At 37.8% G+C, this 17,287-nt stretch overlaps 2 protein-coding genes across 2 annotated transcripts in view; both read right to left on the reverse strand.

Moving 5' to 3' along the window:
* LOC120059111 (formin-like protein 3) overlaps positions 1–4,235 on the reverse strand; it is a 77,411-nt gene extending 73,176 nt beyond the window's left edge. Inside the window, exon 1 of the mRNA XM_039007922.1 lies at positions 3,666–4,235. Within this exon, the coding sequence (XP_038863850.1) occupies positions 3,666–3,782 (117 nt within the window). The 5' untranslated portion in view covers positions 3,783–4,235. The remainder of the gene's footprint in view (positions 1–3,665) is intronic.
* A 742-nt stretch (positions 4,236–4,977) lies between these two features.
* LOC120058820 (extended synaptotagmin-1-like) overlaps positions 4,978–17,287 on the reverse strand; it is a 48,395-nt gene continuing 36,085 nt past the window's right edge. Inside the window, exons 27-31 of the mRNA XM_039007552.1 lie at positions 15,258–15,434; positions 10,665–10,802; positions 8,139–8,244; positions 6,451–6,500; positions 4,978–6,362 (exon numbers count right to left, since the gene is read on the reverse strand). Coding sequence (XP_038863480.1) covers positions 6,335–6,362; positions 6,451–6,500; positions 8,139–8,244; positions 10,665–10,802; positions 15,258–15,434 — 499 coding nt within the window. The 3' untranslated portion in view covers positions 4,978–6,334. The remainder of the gene's footprint in view (positions 6,363–6,450; positions 6,501–8,138; positions 8,245–10,664; positions 10,803–15,257; positions 15,435–17,287) is intronic.

Genomic DNA, 17,287 nt, shown 5'->3' on the forward strand with positions numbered 1-17,287 from the left:
GGATTCTTAAATTGGTGGTTTGGAGAGATGTGGTTTGAGGACAGTTTGTTTTGAAATAATGATAAGGAACTTTGCCTTCAAATGTAAGAATAAGATATGGCTGGTACGGCTGGCCATGCTTTCCACCTGGCTACCCCTACCCCGGTCAACAGCACTGCACCCCCCACAGCAACTCGCCCAAGCCTTCCCCATTTCTCCTTCTCCCAAATCCAGTCAGCTGATGTTCTGAAAGAGCTGCAAAATCTGGACCCCTACAAATCAGCCGGGCTAGACAATCTGCACCCTTTCTTTCTAAAATGATCTGCCGAAATTGTTGCAACCCCTATTACTAGCCTGTTCAACCTCTCTTTCGTGTTGTCTGAGATTCCCAAAGATTGGAAAGCAGCTGCGGTCATCCCCCTCTTCAAAGGGGGGAACACTCTTGACCCAAACTGCTACAGACCTATATCTATCCTACCCTGCCTTTCTAAGGTCTTCGAAAGCCAAGTCAACAAACAGATTACCGACCATTTCGAATCCCACCATACCTTCTCCGCTATGCAATCTGGTTTCAGAGCTGGTCATTGCTGCATCTCTGCCACGCTCAAGGTCCTAAACGATATCCTAACCGCCATCGATAAGAAACAATACTGTGCAGCCGTATTCATTGACCTGGCCAAGGCTTTCGACTCTGTCAATCACCACATCCTCATCGGCAGACTCGATAGCCTTGGTTTCTCAAATGATTGCCTCGCCTGGTTCACCAACTACTTCTCTGATAGAGTTCAGTGTGTCAAATCGGAAGGCCTGTTGTCCGGGCCTCTGGCAGTCTCTATGGGGGTGCCACAGGGTTCAATTCTTGGACCGACTCTCTTCTATGTATACATCAGTGATGTCGCTCTTGCTGCTGGTGAGTCTCTGATCCACCTCTACGCAGACGACACCATTCTGTATACTTCTGGCCCTTCTTTGGACACCGTGTTAACAACCCTCCAGACGAGCTTCAATGCCATACAACTCTCCTTCTGTGACCTCCAATTGCTCTTAAATACAAGTAAAACTAAATGCATGCTCTTCAACCGATCGCTGCCTGCACCTGCCCGCCCGTCCAACATCACTACTCTGGACGGTTCTGACTTAGAATATGTGGACAACTACAAATACCTAGGTGTCTGGTTAGACTGTAAACTCTCCTTCCAGACTCACATCAAACATCTCCAATCCAAAGTTAAATCTAGAATTGACTTCCTATTTCGCAACAAAGCATCCTTCTCTCATGCTGCCAAACATACCCTTGTAAAACTGACCATCCTACTGATCCTCGACTTCAGCGATGTCATTTACAAAATAGCCTCCAACACTCTACTCAATAAATTGGATGCAGTCTATCACAGTGCCATCCGTTTTGTCACCAAAGCCCCATATACTACCCACCACTGCGACCTGTACGCTCTCGTTGGCTAGCCCTCGCTTCATACTCGTCGCCAAACCCACTGGCTCCAGGTCATCTACAAGACCCTGCTAGGTAAAGTCCCCCTTATCTCAGCTCGCTGGTCACCATAGCAGCACCTATCTGTAGCACGCGCTCCAGCAGGTATATCTCTCTGGTCACCCCCAAAACCATTTCTTCCTTTGGCCGCCTCTCCTTCCAGTTCTCTGCTGCCAATGACTGGAATGAAGTACAAAAATCTCTGAAACTGGAAACACTTATCTCCCTCACTAGCTTTAAGCACCAGCTGTCAGAGCAGCTCACAGATTACTGCACCTGTACATAGCCCATCTATAATTTAGCCCAAACAACTACCTCTCCCCCTACTGTATTTATTTATTTATTTTGCTCCTTTGCACCCCATTATTTCTATCTCTACTTTGCACATTCTTCCACTGCAAATCTACCATTCCAGTGTTTTACTTGCTATATTGTATTTACTTCGCCACAGTGGCCTTTTTTTGCCTTTACCTCCCTTATCTCACCTCATTTGCTCACATTGTATATAGACTTATTTTTCTACTGTATTATTGACTGTATGTTTGTTTTACTCCATGCGTAACTCTGTGTTGTTGTATGTGTCGAACTGCTTTGCTTTATCTTGGCCAAGGTTGCAAGGTTGCAATTGTAAATGAGAACTTGTTCTCAACTTGCCTACCTGGTTAAATAAAGGTGAAATAAAAATATAAAAAATATAAAAATACAATTTGCATAACCACTGCACATAGCTCTGCTATTGACACAGCTATGTAGAAAAATATTCCAATGGTGGTGAGAGTTTGTCACAATAACAAATCTTATTATGATTAAAGTGTGTTAAAGTCATTATAAATATATTATAAACCATAATGAAGGCATATAGCCCTCTATTTCATAATTTACATTACAGGGATTATTGTGCTATACTATCCATCACCGGATGTCCACTATTTTCTGGAATCCAAGGTATTCCATTCCAATAAAAACAAAGTCCAGCAACTTATTTTTTAGGGTTCATAATAGTGCATCATGTTCTTAGTCTCTTGATTTAGGATGACAGACACATTTGACACTTAAACTGTGTCGCTGAATGGGTAAAGTGTGTTTTGATTGTGTAGGCTACACAGCATCACAAAGCCCCAGCACAACTCAAGCCTGCAAGATGGGCCATGCCAAGATGGTGAGCCATGCCAAGATGGTGAGCCATGCGAAGATGGATGGTGAACCATGCGAAGATGGTGAGCAGAGCAATAGAGGAGATGGGGTGGTTCTCTTTTACGATCTCACGGGTGTGGGAGTTTTAGGGGAATTCAGAAAATGTTGTTGTTGGAATCTGTCAGCGAATGATCTGAAAGCGACTGTGCATAAATTTTAAATTAAAAAAAGGGAATTCCATAACGAGAATTTGGGCCATATACGTGTCATTAAAGGTTTGATAATAAAAGTGAAATGTTACTCTGAAAACGAGCCAATTCTTGCACAAGGCCCTAGACTTCAGTAAATTAGCCCAAAGCCTCGAGCTGACTTTTTGGAAACAAAAGAACCGCAGGAGCGAGAGGGGGAGAAACAGAAAGCAGATGGGGGTGGGACAGAATGGATCTGCCAATTTAGAATACCGGTATCAGCAACTATATCATTACAGCGGAATAAAGGAAAAGTGGGATAGTTTAGTTTTGCTCACTATTATGATGACATATTTCTTTCCACAAGGACACACGAGACTATATAAACAGATCCACTGTCTTACTGTAGACCACAGTGCACTAGGCTGAGAAATATGTATTGTCTTGATTAACCATTTGTGTTAGATAAATTGTATTTTCTTGTTTTCCCTGTGCTACTGATGTTAGAAACCTGTTTGGGGGTACCCAAACAACTGATCCATATGATAAAAGGAATATCTTAATTAAAAAATAAGTGTTGCTTGTGTGAGCTGTTTCACCTAATCAAAATAAACTTAAGGCCACTAATTTAAAGGAAAAAGTCACACATCTTCTTAAAGCCTACCATATGGTAGGTAATATGTTCTGGACTCATGATAAATGGTCTACACTGTATCACGTCAGCATGACAGATCAGTAGGTAGCCTCATGTTTTTTTATGTTAATTGTGCGCTTTTGAAGTTTGATATGGCCCCTCTGTGACAGTCTGGAACACAGGAAACCAAACCCAGAAGCCATTTCAATTCAAACATTTATCTGAGGCAACAGTCACTTACCAAAACTAAAGCAAATCTCTCCTCCAACTCCGACTGGTCAGGAATGGGCACTTTCAACGGCATTATATGATGCTTCATATTGTCCGACTGTCCATCCACACTCTCAATATTCCCCATGGTTAAAATAAGTAATGTATCCTTTAAGTAAAATAAATTAAGTTCCTTCTTACGACGTTATTCCAGAGTTTTTCCAAAAGTGGAAAGTGCCCTCTGTTCCTCCAAAATGCACCAGTGCGTTATTCCAAATCACAGCCGCTTCTGTTTCAAACGTTTCAGTTTAAATCAAAAGTTTACACCACACCAGTTTCATTCTGTCTCAATTAAAAATAACTGCTACTTTTGCATTTGTAAAGAACACTAATATGTCATTTACTCTAAACGGAACCTAATCTCAACAGTAACAATGAGGATACAATTGTTTTCTGTTCCAAAGAATGGTCTCCGATTTACCCGGCCAATCCATTTCCATTTCTTTCTGTGAATTCTTCTTTCAATAATAATCCAACCTAAAGCAAGGCTACTTAGTTGCTGAGCTGAATTTTCTTGGCTACGATGCCTTTCCATTCATTATCGTTGTGTGATCCTGACTGGAAGACTCTTCGATGTTGCTTCCACTCAGAAGGCAGAGTGTCTGCCATTGCCCCGCCTCTGTCTTCAAAGGAAAGCCCTCTCTATTGATCCGTTGGCTTTTCAATCACGTTCTCTCTCTCTGCTACTCACTCACATCTGTTATAGTTGAGAAAGGCCCTGCTACATATGGGTAGATTTGGTATCAGCACTTTATTGCCACCTGGTGGTTAGACAATGAATGTTCATTAATCATGACTACAGCGCCAACAATATGCATACATCACATACACAATGTATTTATCGCTTGACATTAACGCCAATAAATCTTCAGTGTAGTCTACAAGTGGTATACAAGATTTCCGCTAATCTTATGAGATATTTATTGCGTTACAAATGGCACCCTATTCCCATAGGGCTCTGGTCAATAGTAGTGCTGTATATGGGTATATGGGGAATAGGGTGTCATTTGGTACGAAGGTAATGTCTGTCCGAAGAGGTGAGTAACAGGACGAGGGAAGATTGGGATCATCTTGATTTATCAGAAGATTAAAAAAAGTTGACATTTGTTTTGTTTTGTCGCCCAGCATAAAGAAGACCAACAGACTGGGATTTTGAAAGTGCAAACGTTTAATGAAAGTGCGACGACACAGACATGTGGCGATTGTTATGCATGTGTGAAAGCGCAGGAGCTGTTCTCTCTACTCTCGCTCTTATACAACATGTTTTCTACTTTAAAAAAAAATTTTGCCAACAAACATTTTCAAGTATTTTAACAAGCCTTGGCAGTGAAATGACAGTGGGGGATGAACATTTCCTTGCCACAAAAGTAGCTCACTTCTTCCAGAGCAGGCGACCTGGACACAAATTAAGTCCAGTCCTGGACTAAACAGCACTCTTGTCTAAGTTTGTAACACACAACTTGTAACATGACTGATTGACTGACTTATTGCAGAACTCAGGCCACTACTGGCACAACAAACACATTCAATCACACACAAACATACTGTATATGACACAATGCTGTCTTGGACTGTGAACATACACATTCATGATACAGCTACATATTTAATTTCTACACATATAATGTTCTCTTTATCAAATAAAAGCACAGTGATTCAGACGGTGCATTACTGTACAGCTAGAGTGTGTTTTCAGTGGCAAATGTGATGTCTGGGTCATTCCCTAACACATTTCCTGAATTATAAAATCTGCTTTTAAATAAATCTGATAAAACATACAAAACTTCTTCATTTGGAACAGAATGAACACAATCAGTAGATCATAAACATTCTCAATCTTCTCAAAAATTACACAGTGTTGGAATATATAAGGCAAAATTAGCAACAGAAAAACAGTGTAACAAAAGGATTGATTAAATCAAAGTTTTTTTTAACAAAGATAAAAGTAATAACTTCAGGATTGTAAACATCCATGATGGCACATAAACGCTCTGAAACTACAGGGTAACATTTCAGCACCCTCATCATCATATCTACCGGTACCCGTTACTCAGTATGTTGAGCCTTGGTCTCAATTAACACTCAAACACTTATCTCAAGATGGTTGATATAGTTTTGCAATAAAACAAATGAAACAATGCAACAAAGTAAGAAAGTACCCTCTGAGAACAATTACTTTTGTAGTAAATAAGAACTGAAGTGATGAGAACTCAAAATACCTGAAGGTTTAAAATTTTTAGGATTTTTGCTACATTTTCTGAACTATGGGGTTGATAAAATACTTTGTGCTTTTCAAGATAGATTCCTTTAGGAGCGACATAGTTGCCTTCATATCAAATATCTACTCAGACAAAAGATTCTAAAGAACACTTTTTCAGACTCGAATTAGGAATTCTAGAATTTAGGAATTCTTTCTTACAGAGCCTACGTAAGACGGTAATAAGACGAACCAAACCTATCATTTGAAATTATTCAATTTACAGATAAATTGTGATATTGTTGGGATGATAGGTAATATAAGCAATTCTTCAGTGGTGGTCCTATTGTGCATTAGCTGAATAAAAATATAAAATAAACCATACAGAAGAAGCAACAGTAAAAGTAACATTGCACTGCAGGAAAGTGAGGCCATCCTCTCATCTAATTGGTCTCCTCTACTAAATCGTACCTGAGAAAGTAGGAGATCTTATCAATCAAAGTCATGTGGAATGAATATGAACAAATGTAGAAGAGGTAGCACATGGGAAGTCACTTACCATTGTGTGTCGCCATTCTCCAGGTCTATCTGGTCAAGATCTTGCTGTAACTAAACAGAACGACAAAAACAGTTCACATCACATGGAGAAGTCCATATTACATTAGAACAACTAAATGGGATAAATAATTAGAGAAAATACAGTACCAGTCAAAAGTTGTGACACGCCTACTCATTCCAGGTTTTTATTTTGACAATTTTCTACATTGTAGAATAATAGTGAAGACATCAAAACTATGACATAACACACATGGAATAATGTAGTACCCAAAATAAGTGTTAAACAAATCAAAATACATTGTATATTTGAGATTATTCAAAGTGCCCACCCTTTGCCTTGTTGACAGACTTGCACACTCTGGAATGCATTTCAATTAACAGGTGTGCCTTGTTAAAAGTTAATTTGTGGAATTTCTTTCCTTCTTAATGCGTTTGAACCAATCATTTGTGCTGTGACAAGGTAGAGGTGGTATACAGAAGATAGCCCTATTTGGTAAAAGACCAAGTCCATATTATGGCAAGAACAGCTCAAATAAGCAAAGAGAAACAACAGTCCATCATTACTTAAAGACATGAAGGTCAGTCAATCCGGAACATTTCAAGAACTTTGAAGGTTTCTTCAAGTGCTGTCGCAAAAACCATCAAGCGCTATGATGAAACTGGCTCTCATGAGGACCGCCACAGGAAAGGAAGACCCAGAGTTACCTCTGCAGAGGATAAGTTCATTAGAGTTACCAGCATCAGAAATTTCAACCCAAATAAATGCTTCACAGAGTTCAGGTAACAGACACATCTCAACATCTACTGTTCAGAGGAGACTGCGTGAAGCAGGCCTCCATGGTCGAATTGCTGCAAAGAAACCACTACTAAAGGACATCAATAAGAAGAAGAGACTTGCTTGGGCCAAGAGACACGAGCAATGGACATTAGACTGGTGGAAATCTGTTCTTTGGTCTGAGGAGTCCAAATTTCAGATTTTTGGTTCCAACCGCCGTCTCTTTGTGAGACGCAGAGTAGGTGAACGGATGATCTCTGCAAGTGTTGTTCCCACAGTGAAGCATGGAGGAGGAGGTGTGATGGTGTGGGGGTGCTTTGCTAGTGGCATTGTTAGTGATTTATTTAGAATTCAAAGTACACTTAACCAGCATGGCAACCACAGCATTCTGCAGTGATACACCATCCCATCTGGTTTGAGCTTAGTGGAACTATCATTTGTTTTTCAACAGAACAATGACCCAACACACCTCCAGGCTGTGTAAGGGCTATTTGACCAATAAGGAGAGTGATGGAGTTCTGCATCAGATGACCTGGCATCCACAATCACCCAACCTCAACCCAATTGAGATGGTTTGGGATGAGTTGAACCGCAGAGTGAAGGAAAAGCAGCCAACAAGTGCTCAGCATGTGTGGGAACTCCTTCAAGACTGTTGGAAAAGCATTCCAGGTGAAGCTGGTTGAGATAATGCCAAGAGTGCGCAAAGCTGTCATCAAGGCAAAGGGTGGATACTTTGAAGATTCTAAAATATATTATATAACACTTTTTTGGTTACTACATGGTTACCATATGTGTTATTTCATAGTTTTGATGTCTTCACTATTATTGTACAATGTAGAAAAACCCTTGAATGAGTAGGTGTGTCCAAACTTTTGATTGGTACTGTATATTTAAGGATTTTACACAAATAATACCTTTCCAATGAGCTCTCTCTCCCTGCTCATGAAGGATACGTTGTTTTTGACAGTTAGGTCAAGTCTTCTCTGCATGCACTCCTCCAGAGTGAAGTCAAAGTCAAACCTGCACAAAATAATAAGACATACAATGCCAGATACGAATATATGAAATAACCAGTATTACATAATTATTACACATAACTATTACACATAGTATTATTATACATAACTACTACACAGTATTATTACACATAGCTATTAAACATAGTATTATTACACATAGCTATTAAACATAGTATTATTAGACATAACTATTACACATAGTATTATTACATAGTATTATTACATATAACTATTACAAATAGTATTATTACATATAACTATTACACATAGTATTATCACATATAACTATTACACATAGTAGTAATGCATATAACTATTACACATAGTATTATTATACATAACTACTCCACAGTATTATAACACATAGCTATTATACATAGTATTATTAGACATAACTATTACACATAGTATTATTACACAGTAGTATCACATATTACTATTGCCCATAGTATTATTACATATAACTATTACACATAGTATTATTACATATAACTATTACACATAGTATTATTACATATAACTATTACACATAGTAGTAATGCATATAACTATTACACATAGTATTACTATACATAACTACTCCACAGTATTATTACACATAGCTATTATACAAAGTATTATTAGACATAACTATTAGACATAGTATTATTAGACATAACCATTACACATAGAATTATTACATATAACTATTACCCATAGTATTATTACATATAACTATTACACATAGTATTACTATTACCCATAGTATTATTACATATAACTATTACACATAGTATTACTATTACATATAACTATTACACATAGTATTACTATTACCCATAGTATTATTACATATAACTGTTACACATAGTATTATGACACATTTATATTACACATAGTATTATTACATATAACTATTACACATAGTATTATTACATATAACTATTACACATAGTATTATTACATATAACTATTACACATAGTATTATTACATATAACTATTACACATAGTATTATTACATATAACTATTACACATAGTATTACTATTACCCATAGTATTATTACACATAGTATTATTACATATAACTATTACACATAGTATTACTATTACCCATAGTATTATTACATAAAACTATTACCCATAGTATTATTACATATAACTATTAAACATAGTATTATTACATATAACTATTACACATAGTATTACTATTACCCATAGTATTATTACATATAACTATTACACATAGTATTATTACATATAACTATTACACATAGTATTACTATTACCCATAGTATTATTACATAAAACTATTACCCATAGTATTATTACATATAACTATTAAACATAGTATTATTACATATAACTATTACACATAGTATTACTATTACCCATAGTATTATTACATATAACTATTACACATAGTATTATTACATATAACTATTACACATAGTATTACTATTACCCATAGTATTATTACATATAACTATTACCCATAGTATTATTACATATAACTATTACACATAGTATTATTACATATAACTATTACACATAGTATTATTACATATAACTGTTACACATAGTATTATGACACATTTCTATTACACATAGTATTATTACACAGAACCGTTACACATTACTATTACCCATAGTATTATAACATATAACTATTACACACAGTATTATGACACATTTCTATTATGCATAGTATTATTACACAGAACCGTTAAACATTACTATTACCCATAGTATTATTACACATGACTATTACCCATAGTATTACTATTACCCATAGTATTATTACACATGACTATTACCCATAGAATTACTATTACCCATAGTATTATTACACACCACTATTACACACCTCTTACACATAGTAGTATTACACATTACTATTACCCATAGTATTACACAACTAGTTCCCATAGTATTACTATACATAACTACTACACATAGTATTACTATACATAACTACTACACATAGTATTACTATACATAACTACTACACATAGTATTATCACATTTTACATTTACATTTTAGTCATCTAGAGACGCTCTTATCCAGAGTGTCTTACAGTTAGTGTATTCGTCATAAGATAGTTAGGTGGGACAACCACATCTCAGTCATAGTAAATACCCTTTTCCTCAATAAATTAGCTATCAGCAAAGTCAGAGCAAGTAATAACACATAACTAACTACTGTATAGCTGATAGTATGATACATAGGGCTAGGACTTTAGACATACAAAAAGCTAGCAAACAGTATCAGATATTAGTATTACACAAAACTAACTATGGTATAACTAGGGCCCAGAGTTACATGGTCTGGAAAACCTCCTGTCCCTAAACATTCCCTCTCTCTCGTCTTCTGGTGTCTCCTCCCGTCTCTAATCTCCTGTCCCTACACATTCCCTCTCTCTAGTCTCAACTCCCATCTCACCTCTCGTTAAACTCAGGGTTGAGGTCTCTCTTCTTGGTGATGGTCTTTCTCTTGGTGGTCCTGTTCTTGTCCGGCAGAAGGATAAAGGAGACATATGGGTCGGAGCTGTCCTTAGCAGACCCACAAGCTGGCAGGCCCCTAGAGGTAAACAGAGAACTGGATGACAAACTGTGTCATACACTGGGTACAGGAAGCCCACTGGGTACAGGAACCACAATGATCACATACTGGAAGTAGACAAACAATAGCCCATTGAACCAGTCTTATGGGGATAACTTTTTTCTCTTTCTTTTTTAAGAATATTTATGTATTCATTCAAATACAATATAACAATGGGTTCACAATCCCAAATATTCTGAATGCATTTACATAACATTAAAAAACAAACAACATGAATGTAACGGTTTTCTTCCAGGGGTGAAGGAGAGGACCAAAGTGCAGCGCGGCTAGTGTTAAACATGTTTAATAAAGAACAAGTGAAACACTACAAACAACAATACAAAATAACAAATGTGCAAAAACCGACACAGACCTATCTGGTGCAGACAATCACAGAGACAGGAAACAAACACCCACAAAATCCCAACACAAAACAAGCCTCCTATATATGATTCTCAATCAGGGACAACGATTACCATCTGCCTCTGATTGAGAACCATATTAGGCTGGACATAGAAACAGACAAACTAGACACACAACATAGAATTCCCACCCAGCTCACGTCCTGACCAACTAAACACATACAAAACAACAGAAAACAGGTCAGGAACGTGACAATGAACGAACAAATATGTACAGTACCAGTCAAAAGTTTGGACACACCTACTCATTCAAGGGTTTTTCTTAATTTTTTACTATTTTCCACATTGTAGAATAATAGTGAAGAGATCAAACTATGAAATAACACATGGAATCATGTAGTAACCAAAAAAGTGTTAAACAAGTCAAAATATATTTTATATTTAAGATTCTTTAAAAACTTCTTAGCGCTAGGGGTCAGATTTTTTTTTTTCAAATAACGTACCCAACGTAAATGGACATTTTCTCTGGCCCAGATCGTAGAATATGCATATAATTTACAGATTAGGATAGAAAACACTCCAAAGTTTCCAAAACTGTCAAAATATTGTCTGTGAGAAAAACAATACTTATTCTGCAAGCGAAATCCTGAGAAAAAGTAACCCGGACGTGATATTTGTTTTAAAAAAACGTTGTTTCTTGGCCTGTTTTTTTGCTACCCATCCCGGATCCGGGTTTTCTGTCATTAAAAACCCTGACTAGCATAGCGTAGCCTAGCGCCAGAGGGTAATCATAAAATATAATTTCATGAAATCACAAGTGGAATATTGCAAAACACAGCTTAGCCTTTTGTTAATCCATCTGTCGTCTCAGATTTTGAAATGATGCTTTACAGCGAAAGCAATACATGCATTTGTGTAAATGTATCGATCGCTCGACAAAACAATAAGAACAGCTAGCGTCAGGTAACTCGGTAACAACAACCAGCAAAGCAATCAAATGAATCGTTTACCTTAGTTGATTTTCGGTTGGTTTCACTCACGAGACTCCCAGTTAGACAGCAAATGTTCCTTTTGTTCCATAAAGATATGTTTTATATCCAAATACCTCCGTTTGTTTGTTGCGTCATGACCCAGGAATCCACTGGAAAAAGCGTTCGCGACAACGGCGAAAAAAATTCCAAATGATATCCATAATGTCCACATAAACATGTCAAACGTTGTTTCTGATCCAACTTCATTGTGTTTTTCACATATCTATTCGATAATAAATCAACCGGGACTGTTGGCTTCTCACTAGAGCGAGAGAAACAATGGCTACCTTTTCAGATTTACGCATGATTCACCCGGAGAGCCCCCACCTGTCCACTTACTCAATGTGCTCTTGCAAGCTCATCCTTCAAAATAAAGGCCTGAAACTACGTCTAAAAGCTGTTGACACCTTAGGGAAGACATAGAAAAAGAGGTCTTATTGATGAGACTTCACATATGCAATAGGAAGGCTTTGGAACACAGAGCTCTCAAAATTAGTGCGACTTCCTGCTTGAAATTTTCTCAGGTTTTCACCTGCAATAAAAGTTCTGTTTAACTCACAGACAAAATTCTTACAGTTTTGGAAACTTCAGAGTGTTTTCTATCCTAATCTGACTATTATATGCATATTCTAGTTTCGGGGGATGAGAAATAGGCAGTTTAAAATGGGTACGCATATTTTGCCATATGTTTAAATTGCGCCCCCTATCAAGAAGAAGCTAACCTCCATTTAAAGGGTTATCAACCAGATTCTTTTTCCAATGGCTTCCTCAGGATGTGACCAGGCTTTAGACATAGTTTCAGGCTTTTATTTTGAAAAATGAGCGAGATGTTTCAAAAGAGGTCAGGTGTCCTCTGAATATTTCCTGCGCGCACGGGAGGAGCTCACCATTTTCATTTTCTCTCTTAATGAATAGGTTATGCTCCGGTTGAAATATTATCAATTATGTTTGTTAAAGACAACCTGAGGTTTGATTATAAAAAAACATTTTAAATGTTTCTACGACCGTTTCGGATACTTTTTGGAATTTGTCGAACGGAACACGGCTTTTGTTTTTTCATCATAACGCGCAACCCAAATGGCGTTTTTTTGTGATAAAAGTAATATTTATCGAACAAAAAGAACATTTGTTGTGTAACTGGGAGTCTCGTGAGTGGGAACACCCGAAGATTATCAAAGGTAAGCAATTAATTTGATTGCTTTTCTTACTTTCGTGGCCAAGCTAGCCAAGCTAATATAAGGCTAAGCTGTTATAGCATTGAAAGCTAAACTCACAAAAGCTTGGATTTCTTTCGCAGTAAAATATATTTTCAGAATCTGACACGATAGGTGGATTAACAACAAGCTAAGCTGTGTTTCGGTATATTTCACCTGTGATTGCATGATTATAAATATTTTTAGGAATATTTTTGAATTTGGCGCCCTGCAATTCAGCGGTTGTTTAGGAAAGTGAACCCGTATTCGGTATCCGTAGCGCAGAAAAGTTAAAGTAGCCACCCTTTGCCTTGATGGCAGCTTTGCACACTCTTGGCATTCTTTCAACCAGCTTCACCTGGAATGCTTTTCCAACAGTCTTGAAGGAGTTACCACATATGCTGAGCACTTGTTGGCTGCTTTTCCTTCACTCTGCGGTCCAACTCATCCTTAACATATCAATTAGGTTGAGGTCAGGTGATTGTAGAGGCCAGGTCATCTGATGCAGCACTCCATCACTCTCCTTCTTGGTCAAATAGCCCTTACACAGCCTGGAGGTGTGTTGGGTCATTGGCCTGTTGAAAAACAAATGATAGTCCCACTAAGCGCAAACCAGATGGAATGGCGTATCGCTGCAGAATGCTGTGGTAGCCATGCTGGTTAAATGTGCCTTGAATTCTAAATAAATCACTGACAGTGTCACCAGCAAAGCACCAACCACACCATCACACCTCCTCCTCCATGCTTCACGGTGGAAACCACACATGCAGAGATCATCTGTTCACCTACTCTGTGTCTCACAAAGACAAGCTGGTTGGGACCAAAAATCTCAAATTTGGACTCATCAGACCAAAGGACAGATTTCCACCAGTCTAATGCTGATTGCTCGTGCAAGTCTTTTCTTCTTATTGGTGTCCTTTAGTAGTGGTTTCTTTGCAGCAATTTGCAGTCTCCTCTGAACAGATGATGTTGAGATGTGTCTGTTACTTGAACTCTGTGAAGCATTTATTTGGCCTGCAATTTCTGATGCTGGTAACTGTAATGAACTTATCCTCTGCAACTCTGGGTCTTCCTTTCCTGTGGCGGTCCTCATGAGAGCCAGTTTCATCATAGTGCTTGATGGTTTTTCTGACTGCACTGTTCTTGCCATAATATGGATTTGGTATTTTACCAAATAGGGCTATCTTCTGTATACCACCACTACCTTGTCACAACACAACTGATTGGCTCAAACACTTTAAGAACGGGCGTCAGGTAGCCTAGTGGTTAGAGTGTTGGACTAGTAACTGAAAGATTGCAAGATCAAATCCCTGAGCTGACAAAGTGAAAATCTGTCGTTCAGCTCTTGGACAAGGCAGTAAACCCCCTGTTCCTAGGCTGTCATTGAAAATAAGAATTTGTTCTTAACTGACTTGCCTAGTTAAATAAAGGTAAAATTAAAAAGAAGGAAAGAAATTCCATAAATTAAATTTTAACAAGGTACACCTGTTAATTGAAATGCATTCCAGGTGACTACCTCGTGAAACTGGTTGAGCGAATGCAAAGATGTAATCAAGGCAAAGGATGGCTCCTTTGAAGAATCTCCAATATAAAATATATTTAGATTTGTTTAACACTTTTTTGGTTACTACATGATTCCATGTGTGTTATTTCATAGTTTTGTTGTCTTCACTGTTATTCTACAATTTAGAAAATAGTAAAAATAAAGAAACCCCTGGAATGAGTAGGTCTGTCCAAACTTTTGACTGGTACTGTATATGATTTATAGAGGCTATAGGGCTATATGGCAAAGTACTGTAAACCACCAGCTGATCCAGTGCATTATGGGTATTGTAGTTTAGGACAGACCTGCAGGAGAGGACGGTGATGAACAGCCTGTTCTCCTCTGTTGAGTAGACAATTTGCAGCTTCACCTGGCCAGGGCTGTGACCACCTCTGAGAGAGGAGACACAGGTAGACAGGGGGAGAATCTCAATTGGTTTTACTCGACTCCTCACGTCTTCTCCTCCGTCATCTCCTCGCCTCCTTTTGAAAAAGGTCAGAGGTAATCAAGGGGAGGGGGCGAGGAGAGGAAATGTGGAAACAAATGTGCTTGTATAAAATGAGACGCTCCTTCTCCACTAGCGTGTCATCAGGCAAATGACGTTTACAGAGTAGGAATCCCAAAATACATATGAAAAATGATAAAAAGATACGTAGCTAGTTGTGCTAGACATTTTATAGATAAAATGTAGTAGCGTATTTTTTCCCCAATATGTTTATGCTTTTCTACTCTGAGAAAACAACAGCTGATTCGAAGGGGGTGTGGCAGATTTGAAATGTTTGTATTTTATTCCAGATAGAACCCTCTGTGGAAAGGGTTCTACATGGAACCCAAAAGAGTTCTACCTGGAACCAAAACAGGTTCTTCAAATGGTTCTACTATGTGGACAGCCGAAGAACCCTTTTAAGTTCCTGATAGCACCATTTTTTTAAAGAGTGTACTCCTCCGCTCGCCTATTGCCGTTTCTCAATCCTGTACAAGCAATTTTTGATCTGTGTTGAAACATATCTATAGCAGAACAGCAATGATAAAATGCTCAAATATATTTACAGAACATCTGATAATTGTCTTGCCTTAGGACATGACTTGCATATCTTAGACCACCTTTTGCATTAAATACAAATATCATCAGTGAATACAAAATGAGGTCTTAGGTGATTTGTTCACAGAACATTAAAACCTTGTTTTGATCAGAACAGAAATGTGTGCAATTGTGTTCACTGTTTTCCGGCATTCAGTAAATACTACTGCACAAAATTCTAAAAATCACCCCATCAGTGCCATATCATGTACAATATATGGAAAGACGTGGGCAATGGGGACTGTCTAATTGTTATGTTTTTTTTACAATACTGCGTACATGCAGAGAAATAAGTTGTTTTAGTTATACATAACTTTGGATTACTCCAAAGTCATCATCTCCAACATTGTGATCTTCCATTGTGATCTTGCTTTGTTGTGGATGTAGGCCAATACATTCATATCAGTTGCTTTGTTGTGGATGTAGGCCAATACATTCATATCAGTTGCTTTGTTGTGGATGTAGGCCAATACATTCATATCAGTTGCTTTGTTGTGGATGTAGGCCAATACATTCATATCAGTTGCTTTGTTGTGGATGTAGGCCAATACATTCATATCAGTTGATTTGATGTGGATGTAGGCCAATACATTCATATCAGTTGCTTTGATGTGGATGTAGGCCAATACATTCATATCAGTTGCTTTGGATGTGGGACCAATACATTCATATCAGTTGCTTTGGATGTGGGACCAATACATTCATATCAGTTGCTTTGGATGTGGGACCAATACATTCATATCAGTTGCTTTGTTGTGGATGTAGGCCAATACATTCATATCAGTTGCTTTGTTGTGGATGTAGGCCAATACATTCATATCAGTTGCTTTGTTGTGGATGTAGGCCAATACATTCATATCAGTTGCTTTGTTGTGGATGTAGGCCAATACATTCATATCAGTTGCTTTGTTGTGGATGTAGGCCAATACATTCATATCAGTTGCTTTGTTGTGGATGTAGGCCAATACATTCATATCAGTTGCTTTGTTGTGGATGTAGGCCAATACATTCATATCAGTTGCTTTGTTGTGGATGTAGGCCAATACATTCATATCAGTTGCTTTGTTGTGGATGTAGGCCAATACATTCATATCAGTTGCTTTGTTGTGGATGTAGGCCAATACATTCATATCAGTTGCTTTGTTGTGGATGTAGGCAAATACATTCATATCAGTTGCTTTGTTGTGGATGTAGGCCAATACATTCATATCAGTTGCTTTGTTGTGGATGTAGGCCAATACATTCATATCAGTT

Source organism: Salvelinus namaycush, chromosome 14, assembly GCF_016432855.1.
Source record: "Salvelinus namaycush isolate Seneca chromosome 14, SaNama_1.0, whole genome shotgun sequence".
Lineage (NCBI taxonomy): Eukaryota > Metazoa > Chordata > Actinopteri > Salmoniformes > Salmonidae > Salvelinus > Salvelinus namaycush.